This window comes from Phyllostomus discolor, chromosome 5, assembly GCF_004126475.2.
Source record: "Phyllostomus discolor isolate MPI-MPIP mPhyDis1 chromosome 5, mPhyDis1.pri.v3, whole genome shotgun sequence".
Classification (NCBI taxonomy): Eukaryota; Metazoa; Chordata; class Mammalia; order Chiroptera; family Phyllostomidae; genus Phyllostomus; species Phyllostomus discolor.
In genome coordinates this window covers 13,485,228-13,501,587 of record NC_040907.2, presented here as the reverse complement: position 1 = coordinate 13,501,587, position 16,360 = coordinate 13,485,228, and the positions used below count along the sequence as shown (strand labels likewise).

Genomic DNA, 16,360 nt, shown 5'->3' with positions numbered 1-16,360 from the left:
TTATATTCTTAAGAGCTTTAGTTAAGTGCTGAAAAAAACCTATTTTTGAATTTACTAAATATGAATTTTGAATGAGTGGCACAGACTTAGGTTTTGGCTATATGGAATCCTCTGGGCAATGGAACATGAGAAATTTTAAATGTGCTTGACCTTGCACCCCTTTGGCTCACCATGAGAAAGAAGTCAACTCTCAGGCTGACTGTTTTCTGGAGCTGGGCAGAGTAAAAAACACACAGCCAACCTGAGCCCAATATGAAGCCTTGAGGGAAAGCCCAAATGACCCAGGCATGAGAAAAATAAGTGCTTATTGTAGTAAACCACAATTAGGGTGGTTTGTAATGGAACATTATCATAGCAATAGCTAATAAAATAAACTTTTTTTTTAAAAGGTAGGGGCACTTTGGAAAAAAACTCAAAGTAACGTGTAAATAAAGCATTTAGCCCTGGAAAGATTAAGGTAAGGCCTTCTATTGTTCTATGCAGCTAAATCATGGTACTCTGAGTCAGAGGAACTGCGGTAAGGCTTACAAAAAACAAAGAGAGCTCAATTAGAAAGGTGATTTAAAGCCACTTCCCTCGAGTATCGATCAGAAATACCCTAACCATTGAAGAGCTCAGCCCTTCCTGAAATGACTGGAATTACTACTTCCTGGTGAAATGCTGTCCCTTTCCCACACTGTTAAATTTCCAGTGCGTGTCAGCTATACCCAGCAGGGACTAAGTTTGGTCCTTCTCCAGAAGTGGCATCCTTCTATACCAGAGTTTCTTGGCACTCAGCACCCAAATAATCACTAACATCATCAAAATGAAAGAAAAAGAAAACAGTGAAACCTAACAATGAAATAAAAACAATACCCTTACCCATTTATAAAGATAACAATTATAAAGACACTACTGATTTAAGGACAGTTTTTCAGAACCAAAAATAAACCAACAACAACAACAAAAAAAAAACCCATGCCACTACATTAAACATACACACAAATTTTAAGGGGTATTCTGATTATAACACGAAAATGTGAGGAAAAATACACCTTAAAATAAAGGAAATACTGTAATTGTTTCTTTCATACCACAATCCTTTCTTCCCTTTAGAATCTACTGGCATAAAATCCAGCTCTAAAAACACAACTTTAATAAACTACAGAACCTATTCTAAGACCTTCAGTAAAACACTGTAGAAAACCAGCAATGTATTAGCCTAAATAACGAGAATTTTGTCACTCACTAAGACTACTAAGGACTGTTTTAAAGTAACCCTTTTCCAACCTGGGCAGTATCACTCACTAAGCCAAGATGACAGACACTTCATTAGATCAAATAGAAAACAATATTTAAGTAGAAAATGATGTTGGCTTTATTCATTTGCCACCCATATTCTTCTGATATATGGAAAGTAGAACCAAAAATATTTAATTAGAAAACAATGTTAGCTTCAATCAATCTCCTTGTCACCACTGTTTTTCTGATGTGTGTATAACTCAACACGATCATGTGATCTTCTTTATTTATTAATTCTTAAAATTCTGTACCCATACAATGACTATTTCTAGAGCCATCTCATGCTCTTAGCCAGGGATACAGCAATAATCAGGATGGACCCACATGCCACTATACTTAGAACTAGAGATACACAGCCTCTGCTCCATAGGGTCTCCCAGCACAATCTAGGTACCTCTCCCTGGTATGATCAACAAGAAAGTAAGACACATTGGTAAAATCGTAAAGCGTACATCTGCCTCTTCCTAACTCTTTCCCAACCAACCAGCTTAGTTTTAGCACAGTATGGGATCAAGCCAAACGTGACTCTGTGAAAAAGTATCAAAATGAGGCTATGCTATATCAGCCTTATTAAGAGGATTAACAGTTCTTGGTTTCTAAGATTCTCAAACAAATCAGCATAATGCCCTTAAGGTAAATGAATAAAAAATGTGTCCCATATTCAGGTTCACAGTACAGAATCTAGAATCTGATAGAAGCAGTTTGGGTTAACCACCAGGAGCAGTGGTTCTCAAACTTGGCTGCATTTTGGAAATACCTGGAAAACTTTTAAATACCCATTGTTCAAGCTGCACTCCAATAAGCAACAAAGTCTGAAAACCAAAGATACACAAAACTTGGAGGAACTGGCTGCTTCCCAACTAACAGATGAATTAGAGGTATGCTTCCTGAACACCTCTTTACTAGGAACTCCTAAGACCTCATCTGGTATTTAAAGAGGAGGTTTGTAGACTACCTGCCAAACTCAGGGAGAAGGCACAAACCTGAATACATGGAGGAAAAAAAAACACATTATCTCAAACTGAATGCTGGGGGGAAAAAAGCACATAAAAATAATCATCCCAAAATTTGTTAGAAATTGATGTTAATAAGAGTCAAGTTCCCACACCTAATTATCTAAAACAGAGGCAGGGGGAAAATAACAACCTCCAGGCTGGCTTGTGATGGGTATTTTTTGTTTGTTTAATACATCTGAAAAGAATGCATATACAAAGAATTGAGACATGAGAAAGCATTGGTTCAACACTAATGAATCTACAAGAATTAGGATTTGGGGAAGATGGAAAAGATTACCTAAACATTTTTAAAAATTGGAAACTGCAACCAAAAGCTGATAAAATCCCTATTAACACTTATGAAGAGTCTTCATAAGACTCTCTCCATGATTTTACTAAACTAGAGAGCCTCAACTGGCTGCTCTAGGGTTCCTCATGCAAAACAGAAATAAGGGGAGTCCCCTGACTGGTCCCCATGTTGTTAAATGTTCTCCCCACCCCCACCCCACCCCTAGCTTCTTAATGAAGCAGGTCTCCATCCTCATAACTTGAAAGAGGATGTGAATCATTCCACAGACAACTGTCTTCTAGCACCACCCCTCATATAACCAGGTCTTCAGCTGTGTTCTAGAACACTGTATCATACACTATTAAGCTGCAAATCTATGCTAAGCATGTAAGACAATGACTGACAAGGAAAAAAATGTTTTGTTGTTTTTTAAAATTATGTACTCAACTCATTTGGTATTATTTCAAAAAGTGCAATACTTTTCTTATCAATGAAAGAAGTTAGAAACTAACTTCAAAAAAATCAGCAACAACAACAAAAAAATCAGCAAATGGCTAACAAATTTCCTTGAAAGTCAGTCACATATATAGTGCATCCTAGAAAAGAGGAGGGGCAAGACAGGTTCCACCCACTTTCATCAAATACTGAACCTACTCAAGGGTGGAGAGAAAAGGCAACTTTCAAAAAGGAGTATGTTATTAAATGAGGCATTTACTATACTCCTTCCTAAGAGCACCAGGTGGGGAACATATTTTCTAAACTAGATCCAGGAAGTGGAATGTGGAATCACTCCATCCTCCTCCCCTAAAGGGCTGTCCAATGGTTAATGAATTTTTTTAAAAATGACTAAATAAAAACAAACCCCACACACACTCCCCCCCACAAAAAAAAAAAGAAAGAAAAAAAGAAAAAAAATAATAAAACTAGATGTCCCAGATCACTCTCCAGAGTGGAACCCGGGAGCAGCTTCAACAACCCGAATTAGTCTGTTACAGAGTCATCACAAGCATGCCTTGCTTTTAAACAAACTAACAAAAAAAATTTTTTTTCAAAACAATGAACAAAAAACTAGTACTGATCACTTTTCTGACAATACACAATTACTCAAAATTAACTAGCACTGAGAGGGGGAAAGGGACCATACCTATGGGCCTTGTTTCATACGAGTGCATATGGGTAGGTGCAGGGCATTTGTCATTATTGCAAAAACGAATTTTAATTTTTAATCTTTAGTTTGATTTAAACATTGCTTTTAGTATGATGCCGACACCAGCTGTGCAGAAAGGACTCTGGAGAGATGTTCATAGCAGCACACACCTGCGGCTCTTCTTCGGTTCTGGAGGCTCCAGGGCAGCCAATATTGCTTCGTCAAATACATTCTTTAGGCCTTTCTGAAAAGGGGTAGAAAGAAAAAAAATGGGCCATCTGATTTTCAGAATAAAAAAGTTGAAGCTCAAAAACATTCAAACCCCCAAGAGTTGGTAAAAAAAACAAAGCATTAAAAACAATTCTGAATCTTAACACAATCATCTCACTTCACCAAGTTTTGTCCAGGCAGGTCCCTGGAAGGGCCCAGCAATTCAGGAGCAGATATTCATGAGTGAGACAGGGGTCCTTTGAGAAAGCTTTGTGCAGACCAATGTATGTCACAAGAAGCAAACAAGCACATGTGTCATTTGCTCATTCAATATGAGTTTTGTAATGTGCTGCTGAAATATTTTACAAACAAGTGAAGCAACTCTGCATTCAAGTGGAACAGCTGGATATGGAACGGGATGAGGAGGATGGGCACCAGGCAGTGGCATCCTTATTATGTAAAGGCACAGGCAAAGATGGAAAGAGCGATTACAGTGGCTGCATCGAAGATATTCACTCTGAAATCCTTTTATCCCATCAATTAGACAGAGCCAAGGAGATTCAAGGAAGCAAAAATGTGGGTATCTGATACATATGTAAAACTAGAGCCCAGTCAGTGCAACAAGAATAAAGCTTCATCAGGCATTTATACAAACAATTGTATATTTTTAATTTTAAAATTTGAAGGTAACCACAATTGTATGTTTCCCTCACAACAATAAAATCAGAAGCAGGAAAATATAAAGGTAGTGGCTTTACATCTCAACATTAACAAACCTTAAGTCGACTGTTAAAATGGATGCTATTCTTAAAAGATAATGTAACAAATAATCTCATAAAGCAGTAGCAGATACATCGATATCTTTCCCACCCCAGACTGACAAATACTCCACTACAGCACAGACAGCCAAAGCAATAGCAACACAAAGTTTCACTGCACAAAGGAAAACCCGAAAAAAATCCTCCCTTCCCCATTACACTCTACTAACAAGTCATCCTTTTTCCATTAAGTTTGTCATGCAATTACAATTAACAATTGATCATAAGAGCAAAATGATGTTTGTGTTATTTTCTCCATCTAGAACTAAGATCTAGAAGTGTTAAAACTCTTATTTTCTCCGAGAGGACATTCTTAATGCCAGATCAACTTCCCTTTTGCAATAGTAATCCGAACCAAAAAGCTCTGAGCATCAGGCAACTCAAGCAGCAGAAAGTAAACAAGTCCAACTTGACTACTGGTCATAAAAAATATTCTATAAGATATTGCATTCTTGGTCAAAAACTAATACAGAGGTTGCTCTAAGGTGGTGAGTAAAAAGACGCAGAGGCTTTCAAACAGGATGGTTTTATTCCTTTGTTTTTTAAGTGATCTTTCTACAGTAGTGGGACAGGAAGCAGCAGCAAAGAGGGAAAGGAGAAAACAGTTTAGAATATACAGCACTTCCTTTTGGGTTGAGTTTCCGGAGGCTCGAGGGCAGCTAGGATAGCCTCATCAAACACATTCTTCAGACCTCTCTACAAGACAGAGGGAAGGAGAGAGAACAGCAGCCAGGTTAGAGGATTAGAAAGACTAGCAGATACAATAGCAGTCTGGATTAAATGGGCTGAATTCACAGAAGCAATGAGCCTTAAGAAAAATAACTGCCAGAATGTAGAACTTAAGCCCACTACTAGGACAGCACATACCTGAACAGAAACTTCTTACTTCAAAAGATTAACTGAGCAAGAAAGCGGTTTTTGTAAAAATACCGTATGTTGACTTCTAAAACAATCACACTTTGAAGTCTAATATTACAACATTTCGATAAAAATAATGCCAGGAGAGAAAAGTGGATATTGTATATTTGAGCCCTGTCAATTCCCAGGATTTCTAATGATAAGAATGGCACAAATGGCAGGGGGGCGGGGGGCAATGGGGGAAAATTGGGACAACTGTAACAACATAAATAATAGAAAAAGTTAAAAAAAAAAAGAATGGCACATTTTGAAATCTATTAAATTTCAGGCTTCTGTGAATTCAGCCCCTGAATAACTGAAGGACACAAATAGCAGACTAACAGGCATGCTACGTGTTTCTAGATTCAATGACATAACCAAATGGGATTAATCAGGGTTTCAGAGTTAATCAGTTTCCCAGAATGAAAAGGTTCAGGCATTTAGAAAACATGTTAATTGTTCAAGAGTACCAACTGGGAAAAGTTTAAAGAACAGACTCTAGAAACAGCATACACTTCAGTTATTCAGTAATGTTATCAGAGCAAGTAACTACCACCCAAGATTATAGGGAAACAAAGATGGGGTCCTAGAATGAGTTTTAGCAAGCAGTCTGATGCTTTAAGGTGTCTGCATGGGTATCAGAGCATAAAAGCATGGAGTGAAAACAAAGAATATTCTCAGATCTGCAGGGATTAAAACACATAAGTACACTTACACCGCAGGCAGAACTCCAACGTGACAGTGTGACTCAGTAGTACTGGTACCTTGGGCCCGGGTCTATGGACTCCCCTAAACTCACCTAAATCTGAAGCCACAGGTTTACTACCCAAAGAAATTTCATACGCTCTTTAGGTCAGTTTGATTCCAAATAAAAATTTCACCAAAGTCCCAGAATACAGCTCCAATAACAAATGCCAGCCCCAAACTACCCCAGCTGTTCCCACCCCCACCCTATCCCCACAATGGCCCCACCATGGCACCCCAGAGGACTGGCACCCACACATTCTCTTAGGTACAAAATAAATCAGAAATAACAATAAGTACTTAAAAAGAAGCAAAGTGGGTTAAAAGTTTTCTTCTTTCCCTATCTTTTACAAAGTAGAAATGGCTAAACAAAATTTATAGTTCCTCTGAAATTCTTTCTCCACATATAGGAGCAAATTCTGGTAGTCAAATATAAAGGGAAGAAGAAAGAATGGAAAGGGAAACATTTCATAAAGAAAAAAAGTGGAGAGCTGCTATTAGAAACTAAGGCATCCCTTTAATAAGCAAATCCTTTCTTATTGACAAAGATCAACTGATCCCCTACAAAACAAAACTAATCCCTGCTTTTACCCACACTACCTGATTATATCAAGAGTTCACTTTTAGAGGAACCAACAAACAGAATTTGGAGTCCTAAAAGTTCTAGCTCCCAAACATAACCAGAAACCCCATTTTCTATCTTCTCCTCTTTTGACTTCTCCAACTTCAAAATCTGTTAAGAAAAATATAGTTGCTAAGACCTTTTCAAATTTTTACTCACTGCAAATTGACTTGCTATATAAATCTGTTCATATTGTACAAAAACCATATACAGAAGCACCCAATTTTCTAAAATAAGCCTTACCAGTGACCTAAAATTGGGTCCACATGGCCTACTTGCCTTCATTTCCCCTAAAAATAACCGATACTTAAAAGGAAAGGGGTATACAAAAGGTGCACAGTTATAATCTGACACCCGTATTTCACAGATATCCCTCCCCAAAAGACACACACACACTTCTGAGGATATAAAATCCCAGAAGCATCAGGCTATTTTAAAAATTTCAGTCAGTGTTGTGTGTGAGAAAATATAAAATCTTATTTAGCCCTGACTGGGCAACTCAGCTGGTTAGAGAGCATCATCCTGATTTGCCAAGGTTGAAGGTTCAATCCCTAGTCAGGACACATATAAGAATCAACCAATGAATGCACAAATAAGTGAAACAGCAAATCGATGTTTCTCTCTCTCTCTCTCTCTCTCTCTCTCTGTCTCTATCTCTCTCCTTCCCTCCTTTTCCATCTCTCTAAAATCAATAAATTAAAAATAAATAAATAGCCCTGGCTGGTGTGGTTCAGTGGATTGAGTGCCAGCTTGCAAACTGGAGGGTTGCTGGTTCGATTCCCAGTCAGGGCACATGTCTGGGTTGCAGGCCAGGTCCCCCAGTAGGGGGCGTGTGAGAGGCAACCACACATTGATATTTTTCACCCTCCCATTCTCCCTCCTTTCCCCTGTGTCTAAAAAATAAGTAAATAAAATCTTTAAAACACACACACACACACACACACACACACACAATAGAACTAAACTGCCAAGGAAAACTGGGTTTGGGAGAATATTAGGCCTTGAAATTATTCTGTGGAATATCCAGGTAAGCATAAAAATTTTATCTTTAAATATCCAACCTAATATTAAACTGAGGGTAATTAAACTGTGTCTGGGCCCCACATATTAAATACTTAGTACATGCATAATCTGCAACTATATATTCCATTTATTTTAGTATACATATAATTAAGATGAATGTAACTGAAAAAAAAAAAACCCTCTTCACTTCAACCCTACCCTACCTAGTTTATTTAGGCATGTTTGCCCATTGTTCAAAAGTCAAAGCACTGGTAACTAGTAAGTAAGAGTTCTGTGCTAATTATTACCATAATTCTTTCCTTTGCCCCCAGGAGGAGAATCAATCAGCAATAGCCATGAAGGTTGACAAGACAGAAACACACACGTCAGTTACAACTCTCATTCTAAACACTCTAACATTGCTCCCTGTCCTCAGAACCTGACATTTCCCATGAAGCTATAAGATGTGTTCCAAATGCATCATTCAGAAACAGACAGAGGAAAGAGGGCCACATGAGGAAGGAATGCCTCCAAAAACTTTAGTCACTATATAAGCATACTTAAGAAATAGCTACAGCAACATTTTCTGACATAAAAGTCTCTACTATGACTAATTCCCTATCCCAGACACAGTATAGCACCACTTATCAGAACTGACGAGAAAAAAAAATCAGTTCTATTTAGATGAAAATTTAAAGAGGGGTGTGGCAGAGGGTCTCATTGTAAATTTGTGCCTTGGGTCTCATCTGAACCTTTCTTGTAATTTTTTTAACCATCCCTGACCACTACAAAGGACCTAGTACCACATGGAAGCTCACCAATCTGAGCTTTATTTAGAGACTAAAATTTTCTCTATATAGAGACCTCCAGAAAAAGAATATACACTATGAAGCTGGTCGTAAGTCTTCCTGGGCAGCTTTCTTGAGCACTGCGGGCCACTGTTAGAAATAACCCCTGCATCCCAATGCTCTAAGAAACTATTCAGCTGTAAATGAAAACAGACTTCCGCACAGTCCTCACCTGTGTGAGTGCAGAACACTCCACATACTTGACAGCCTTCAGGTCACGGGCCAGCTTTTCAGCAGTCTCTGGAGTGATAGGCTTCTGTTTGTTCTTGGCAAGTTTCTCAATAGTTGAGGGGTCATCTCTTAGGTCAATTTGGGTCCCAACAAGCAAGAAAGGAGTCTTTGGACAGTGGTGAGTTATCTCAGGCACCCACTAGAGAAAAAGTATTTTAAAAAATATACTTTCATTAACCCACAAGGCTCTAAAACTATTTACAACAAGTCAATAAAAGTTCTGTGACAACCTTTTTCAGGATAAGAACACCCAACCAACTCACCTTTTCTTTCACATTTTCAAATGAGGATGGAGAGACCACTGAAAAACAGACTAGAAATACATCTGTTTGTGGATAACTCAGCGGTCGTAATCTGTCATAATCCTCTTGCCCTGGGGGGAAAAATTAGAAAAATCAACTGAATCTTGATGTCCTCAGAGTATTAAAATTGCAAGTCAATCAACAAATTAAGTACTCAGCTAACAGCACAGTGATAATGAGAAAACAACTTATCTAATAAAATGTATGGATTTATGAGAAAATTCTCACTGAGCTTATTCTATTTAAAATTTCGAACTATTAGAATAGCAATAAAGGCTATGTATTATTTGCTTTATTACCAGTTTGTAGTTTTCAATCTTTATGTCCATTAGCAATCTAACAATAATGTAATAAACAAAATAAACTGTTACTACAGAAATAGTTAAAAATTAATCCTATTCAAATCCGACTAAGAAATGATCACACCAGCCCTGGCTGGATTGAGCTCGGGCTGCGAACCAAAGCATCACAGGTTCAATTCCCAGTCAGGGCACATGCCTGGGTTTCAGGCCATGGCCCCCAGCAACCGCACAATGATGTTTCTGTTTCTCTCTCCCTCTCTCTCCCTCTCTCTCCCTCCCTCCCTCCCTCCCTTCCCTCTCTAAAAATAAATAAATAAAATCTTAAAAAAAAAGATCACACAAAATGATCTAAGGAAACAAAAATCTCAGTGAAACCCAGCTAACAAAATCCACTGCCCATTCATGACTACCAGGGCAGGTTCACATGTTTAGTTAACATGTGCATATAAGACCAGTATCTGAAACTGAGACTGTCTACAAAAAAATAATTCAGCAAGACTTGGTGGTGGGAAAAGGCAGAAAACCGTACTTGAAAAACAATTTTAAAAGTTTTAATTAAAAAAAAAAAAAAGACTCAATGGATGGTAAATCCATGCGGAGAAATTCTAGTGAAAAGAACATATGGTCTAAAAGATTCTTTATAAACCCTGGAGGGAGGGGGATGTAACTACATTGTAAAGAAACCAGACATCACCTTGACTGATAAAAATAACCATCATCAGGGAGTGGGAGATGAATATTATGTGCCTCCAGATTTATATCCTAAAAAAGATACATGACTACTGTAGTAGTCCAAACAAATACCATAACCTAAATCTAATCATGAGGAAACAGAACAAACTTAAAATGAGGAACATTTTATAAGAGGAGGGAAAAGAGAGGATGGATCTGAATTATGTAAAAATAATGCCATGGCCCAGGCTAGTATGGCTCAGTTAGCTGGAGTGTCATTCCATAGACAAAAAGGCCGTAGGTTCGATTCCTGGTCACAGCACACACCCAGGTTGTAGGTTCCATCCCGGGCTGGGGTACATACAAGAGGCAATCAATCAATCAATGTCTGTCTGTCTGTCTGTCTCTCTATCTGTGCCCCCCACAAAAGCAATGAAAAAATGTCCTCTGGTGAAGATTTAAAAAATAATAATAATAAAAATAATGTCATGGGAAAAAAAATGTCATGATAGACAAAGGCTGAAGAACTGATTCAATTAAAAGAGACTAAAAAGAAATGACAACTAAATGAAATACATGGTACTGTACTAAAAACAGGAAAAAAATGGAATTGGAGCAATTGACAAAACTGGAATACAGACATTAAAGTAATGTATCAACGTTGAATTTCCTGACTCTAGTTAAATAAGAGTGTCTCTGTCCTTACGAAATACGTACTTATTCAAGGCTAAAAAGCTAAGATGTACGTTAAGCTAAAAGGTAAGTTGTGATGTACACAACTTACTCTTAAATAATTCAGGGGGAAAATTAAGCCCTGGCTGGGTAGCTCAGATGGTTAGAGCATCATCCCTGTACGCCAAGGTTGCTGGTTTGATCTCTAGTCAGGGCACCTAACAAGAATCAACCAATGAATGCATAAGTAAGGGGAACAACAAATCAATGTCTGTCTGTCTCTCTCCCCTCCTTCCTCTCTCTAGAAATCAATAAATAAACTTTTAAAAAAATTAATGTGCATATGTTTAAAGACAATAATAAACCAAATAGGGCAAAATGTTAACAACTGGTAAATTTGGTTAAAGGGTATATGGGGCTCCTGGTACTATTCTTGCAACTGTTCTGTAGGCTTGAAATTATTTTCAGATAAACAGATTTTTAAAATAGCCATACCCACTTCCAGAACTGTGAGGGAAGGAAAGGAGTCACAGGGGAAGGATTTAACACTCCAATTTCAAAACTAAGCTACAGCAATCCTACGTATTAAAAAAAAGTATTTAATGTCACTGAACTCTACACTTAAAAATGGTTAAAAAAAAAACCTTTTTGTTATATTTTACCACAATAAAAAATTTTAAAGGGGAAAAAAATATAAGATAAATATTTTATTTGCCAATAAACTTGTTTTTGGTCACCACTGAGAAAGAATACAAGAATTCAGAGTAGCTATCAAAACATAATTAAAGATATTACTATTATTGCCACTTAAGTCTTTAAGTAACACATCAAAGTAGACAATAAAGGTATCTTCAGGACAAAAAAAGAAATTTTAAATAAAGGTTATATAAGTCAAAATAAGGGAGGTTATAAAACAAAATCATCAACAGAACCTCTAATACTTGTTGAATGCTTACTATAACAATATAATAGCTAGGGTTAGAGTAAAAGGAATTCAAAAGTATGTGCTTAGATATATAACTTCCACTTCTTAAATTGTGACATATAATTACAGAAATGGAAAGGATTAAAAAGGAAAAAAGTGGGCCTAAAGAACACAAAATCAGCCAAAATCAGTAACAATTCTCTCGATATAAACTGCCTGACCTCTAGCACTTGCTGGAGCTTTGAAACCTCACACGCCTAAGCTCCAGCAAAACAACAAAACAAAAAAAGAAATTTAAAAAATACGATGACAAACCAGTTAACAAAGCCTTGTAAAAAGAGATAAAGATGTTCACATACCTTTGCTTAGTATTGTCCCTATTCAAATGGAATATATTTCAAAAAATTAAGCCTGATTTAGTCCAGCAAAGACTTCATTTTTAGTTATTTGGCCCCTACAAGCAGGGATTAAAGTTAGCATCAAACACAGATGCAACTATATATTCCTGACCACCAATGTTTTACATGCAACCAACCAATTCAGCTGGACTGGTGACAAAAAAACTAGTAAAGCCATTCTTTGTGAATACTAGATCCAAAGCAGTATTGGTAAGTCCATTTATTTGTGATAAATGAGCTCTCAAAGCTATAAAAATCTTTCTTTTCCTTTCACAAACAGGAGAAAAGAAAATCAGAAGTAAAATCGTTCAATAAACAAAAAAAGGTTCCCTCACCTCTACTTGTCTATGAGTGCCACATTTAAGGAAATAGAATGAATACGTTCCCTATGGTGAGCAAGACTCTTCAATATCAAAGCGTAATTTGTCCAGCTAAAATTTACCCTCTAAGTATGTCACAAATAGCCATTATTCACTCAAGATAGAGGTAGCACTATCAATTAACATCCTTTATGGTACATTAACATGATCAAAAAAATTTGATTCTGCCCTGGCTGGTGTGGCTTAGTGGTTTGAGCACTGGTTTGTGAACCAAAGGGTTACCAGTTTGATTCCCGGTCAGGGCACATGCCTGGGTTGCGGGTATGGTCCCTCGCTGGGGGGCTGCAAGGGGCAGCCAATCAATGTTTCTCTCTCACATCAATGTTTCTCTCCCACCCTTCCCTCTAAAAATAGATGAAATCTTTTTAAAATTGTTTTATTCTGCTATGTAAGACAGGCTTGGACACAAGTCAAATATACCAACTCCAACAGCACACCAGAATACCACCTAACTTTATGCACTTGTCAAAAAGCAGGAGTACATTTCATAGGTTGCTGATCTTTTCCTTGCTTATAATCTCGTATTTAAAATTCAAATTCAAGAGGAACTAAGTCACTTTGAACTGAGGACTCAAGTCCGTATGAATTCCAGTAGGACATTATAAACACAAGAAGAAAGCAAATATTTCGTAGTATTTACCACTACAAATTAAAACCTAACATTTTTTCTCAACCAATTATTCAAAACTTAATGGTACTTAGTGATCCTGCTTCATCTGTGCCATGGGGCTTACTGCTAAATAATTTCCTAACATCTTTTAGCTCATTAAAAAAAAAAAAACAAAACACACACACACAGTAATAATAAAATCCAGCCCTGGCTGGTGTAGCTCAGTGAATTCAGCACTAGCTTGCAAACTGAAAGGTCGCCAGTTGGACTCCCTGTCAGGATGCATGCCTGGGTTGCAGGCCAGGTCCCCAGTTGGGGGCGTGCAAGAGGCAATCTCACACAAGGAGGTTTCCCTTCCTCTCTGTCTCCCTCCCTTCCCCTTTCTCTAAAAATAAATAAATAAAATTCAAAAATAAAGAGGACACTCTGGCCTGAGATTCCTACCTTTTTAACAGCCTTTAAACATAAAGCTAGACTATTTCATGTTAATGCAGAATTTACTGAAGATTCAAATTGTAGTCAAAACACCCCTCTGGAAGATTCTATAATAGTGCTAAACTAGAGACCAAGGTTATAAATATCTCTATGGGGAACACTGTAATTCCTGCTGATGTAACTGAACAACAAATGCAGAAATGGCCAGACAATAGGAAATAGTTTAAAGAAGGAAAGGAGTTTGTTTAAAAAAAAAAAAAACAAAAAAAAAAAACAATCAGTCAAAAGAGGTCGAAATGCACCAGGTCAAACTAACTTGCTTTGAACATCATTCATCTGCTAAAGGAAAAGAATAATATTGTCTGTGGGCCAAACGCATCCCAGTCACTGCACTGGGTTTTTTTAATGAAAAGTGTATGAATCGTAAGTACACAGCTCCTGAGTTATTATATGTGCATACACTTTTAAAAGTTGATCATCATTCAGTCTTCATAACATCCCTAAGAGAAAAGTATTTTAAACTTTTTACAGTTCAAGGTAATTAAGCTCTACACAGTTCAGTAACTTGCCAGCTATCTAGCTAACTGGTCTATCTAGCCTCAAATTTCAAATTTTCTCTTTCTGATTACCATGGTAACACCATAAATGACTGAGTGATTGCAATTACAATTATTAAAATCCAAAAGCAAAGATATCTTCTAAAATCTGAACCTAAGAGTGTATGTAAATAAAATAATAAGGACGGGAAAAAATCTAAAAGCTAATGTAAACATAAACAAATGAACCAACTATGGTCCAAATAACATAGCTATCCTGGATTGGAGGATGGTGGTGGGGGCAAGTCCCGGTAACTTGGGAACAAACAACTTTGTATGCTATTAGATTAAAGAAAAAAGAACTGCAAACAAATCTTGAACTCTTTATTTGTTTTTCATAGTAGTATGGCATAGCACTTCTAAAACTATTTGCTGTGTATGGTAAAACTGCAAATGAGTAAATAGGGGTCTTTTGGGGTAACCAATCCTCTAACCATAAAAGAAAAAGAGATAAAATATATGGAATTGATGAAGGCAAAGATTCCTGGAATAGGACTGCACTGAAGATATCAACAAAAATTTATTATCCGGGTTAATGTGCTAATGTTATTGTCCTTGGTGGAGAAATGATATTCAGGACAAGCCACTTTGATGCAGAAATTAAATCAAAATACAAAGTGACAAGAAGAATGTGTATCTCCCTGACTGGTGTGGCTCAGTGGGCTGACCATCATTCTGCAAACCAAAAAGTCACTGGTTTGATTCCCGGTCAGGGCACATGCCTGGGTTGCAGGACAGATCCCTGCTTAGTGCCATGTGAGAGGCAACCGATCCATGTTTCTCTTGCACGAGGTTTCTCTCCATCTTTTCTCCCTCCCTTCCCCTCTAAAAGAAATAAATAAAATCTTTAAAAAAAAGGACTGTGTGTCAAAATATAAAAATGTTTGTACATGAAAAGGTCATAACATAAAAGAAAACTGCAAATGGAGCCCAAATGTTAACAAAATAAGTTAAATAGTGGTGTGATCTGCACAGAGCAGATTACTGTGCAACCATGAAGATTATGGCGTACAAGTACAACACTGACAGAGGTCACCACATTTTTTAACAGAAAAAGGCAGGTACGGGGTGAGGAGGAGAATAATATCCTTCTCCTCCTATGTATAAAAATAATAAATGTGGAGGAATAGCTCTGTTGAGGACACTAAGATGTGATTGTCTCTGGATATAAATGTCTTTTCATTTTCTCCTTTTGCTGATCTACATTTTGATTTTTTTTTTACACATAATAAGCAAAGCCTTCATCTCTGTAATAAAGATCATTTAAATTTTGACATAAAAAAAGAATTGGCAGTGGGGTGATGATTCTACAACATGGGAAATAGCCTATGATAAACATGATACATAAAAAAAGATAAATATAAAACTATACATACAGTAGTAAAATATATGCAGGGGGGAAAAAAACAAAATAACTGGAGGGAACTCACTAGCAAGAATTTACTGTTGTGACCGGAGAGGCAGAAATAAAGCCATAAAACACAGAAAGAAGCCTGTCTCTGGGCTTAAATGATATTATTTAAATACAACTGTAACAACTGCAGCCAGATGTGAGATAGGAAGACTATTAAAATAATTCAGCCCTATCTGGTGTGGCTCAGTGAATCGAGTGCCAGCCTGTGAACCAAAGGGTCGCAGGTTTGATTCCAAGTCAGGGCACATGTCTGGGTTATGGGTCAGGTCCCCAGCTAGGGGTGTGTGAGAGGCAAACCATCGCACATGGATGCTTCTCTCCCTCTCTTTCTCCTTTCCTTCCCCTCGCTCTAAAAGTAAATAAATAAAATCTTTCAAAAAAAAAAAAAAAGAATTCATAAAATGGCAGAGTCAACAAATTAAATACAACCAAATAGTTAAAGTCAAAGGCCATCTCAATGAGGATGTAAGCTTTAGCAGAAAGAAAACTGAGTTAATGGCATGACTTGAATAAGAAACAGAGACTCCTTTTGGAGAAGTAAATGGATTCTCCTCAAGTGTATGAGAAATA

General features: G+C 37.2%; 1 protein-coding gene across 3 annotated transcripts in view; it reads right to left on the bottom strand.

Moving 5' to 3' along the window:
• Positions 1–2,439: 2,439 nt before the first annotated feature.
• CDC42 (cell division cycle 42) overlaps positions 2,440–16,360 on the bottom strand; it is a 48,564-nt gene continuing 34,643 nt past the window's right edge. For 2 of the 3 annotated variants that reach the window (XM_028511461.2, XM_028511462.2), the window contains exons 4-6: positions 9,348–9,457; positions 9,026–9,223; positions 4,136–5,436 (exon numbers count right to left, since the gene is read on the bottom strand). In XM_028511461.2, coding sequence (XP_028367262.1) covers positions 5,347–5,436; positions 9,026–9,223; positions 9,348–9,457 — 398 coding nt within the window. In that variant the 3' untranslated portion in view covers positions 4,136–5,346. Of the gene's footprint in view, positions 3,957–4,135; positions 5,437–9,025; positions 9,224–9,347; positions 9,458–16,360 lie in introns of those variants that run through there. The other variant, XM_028511460.2, reaches the window with a different exon arrangement.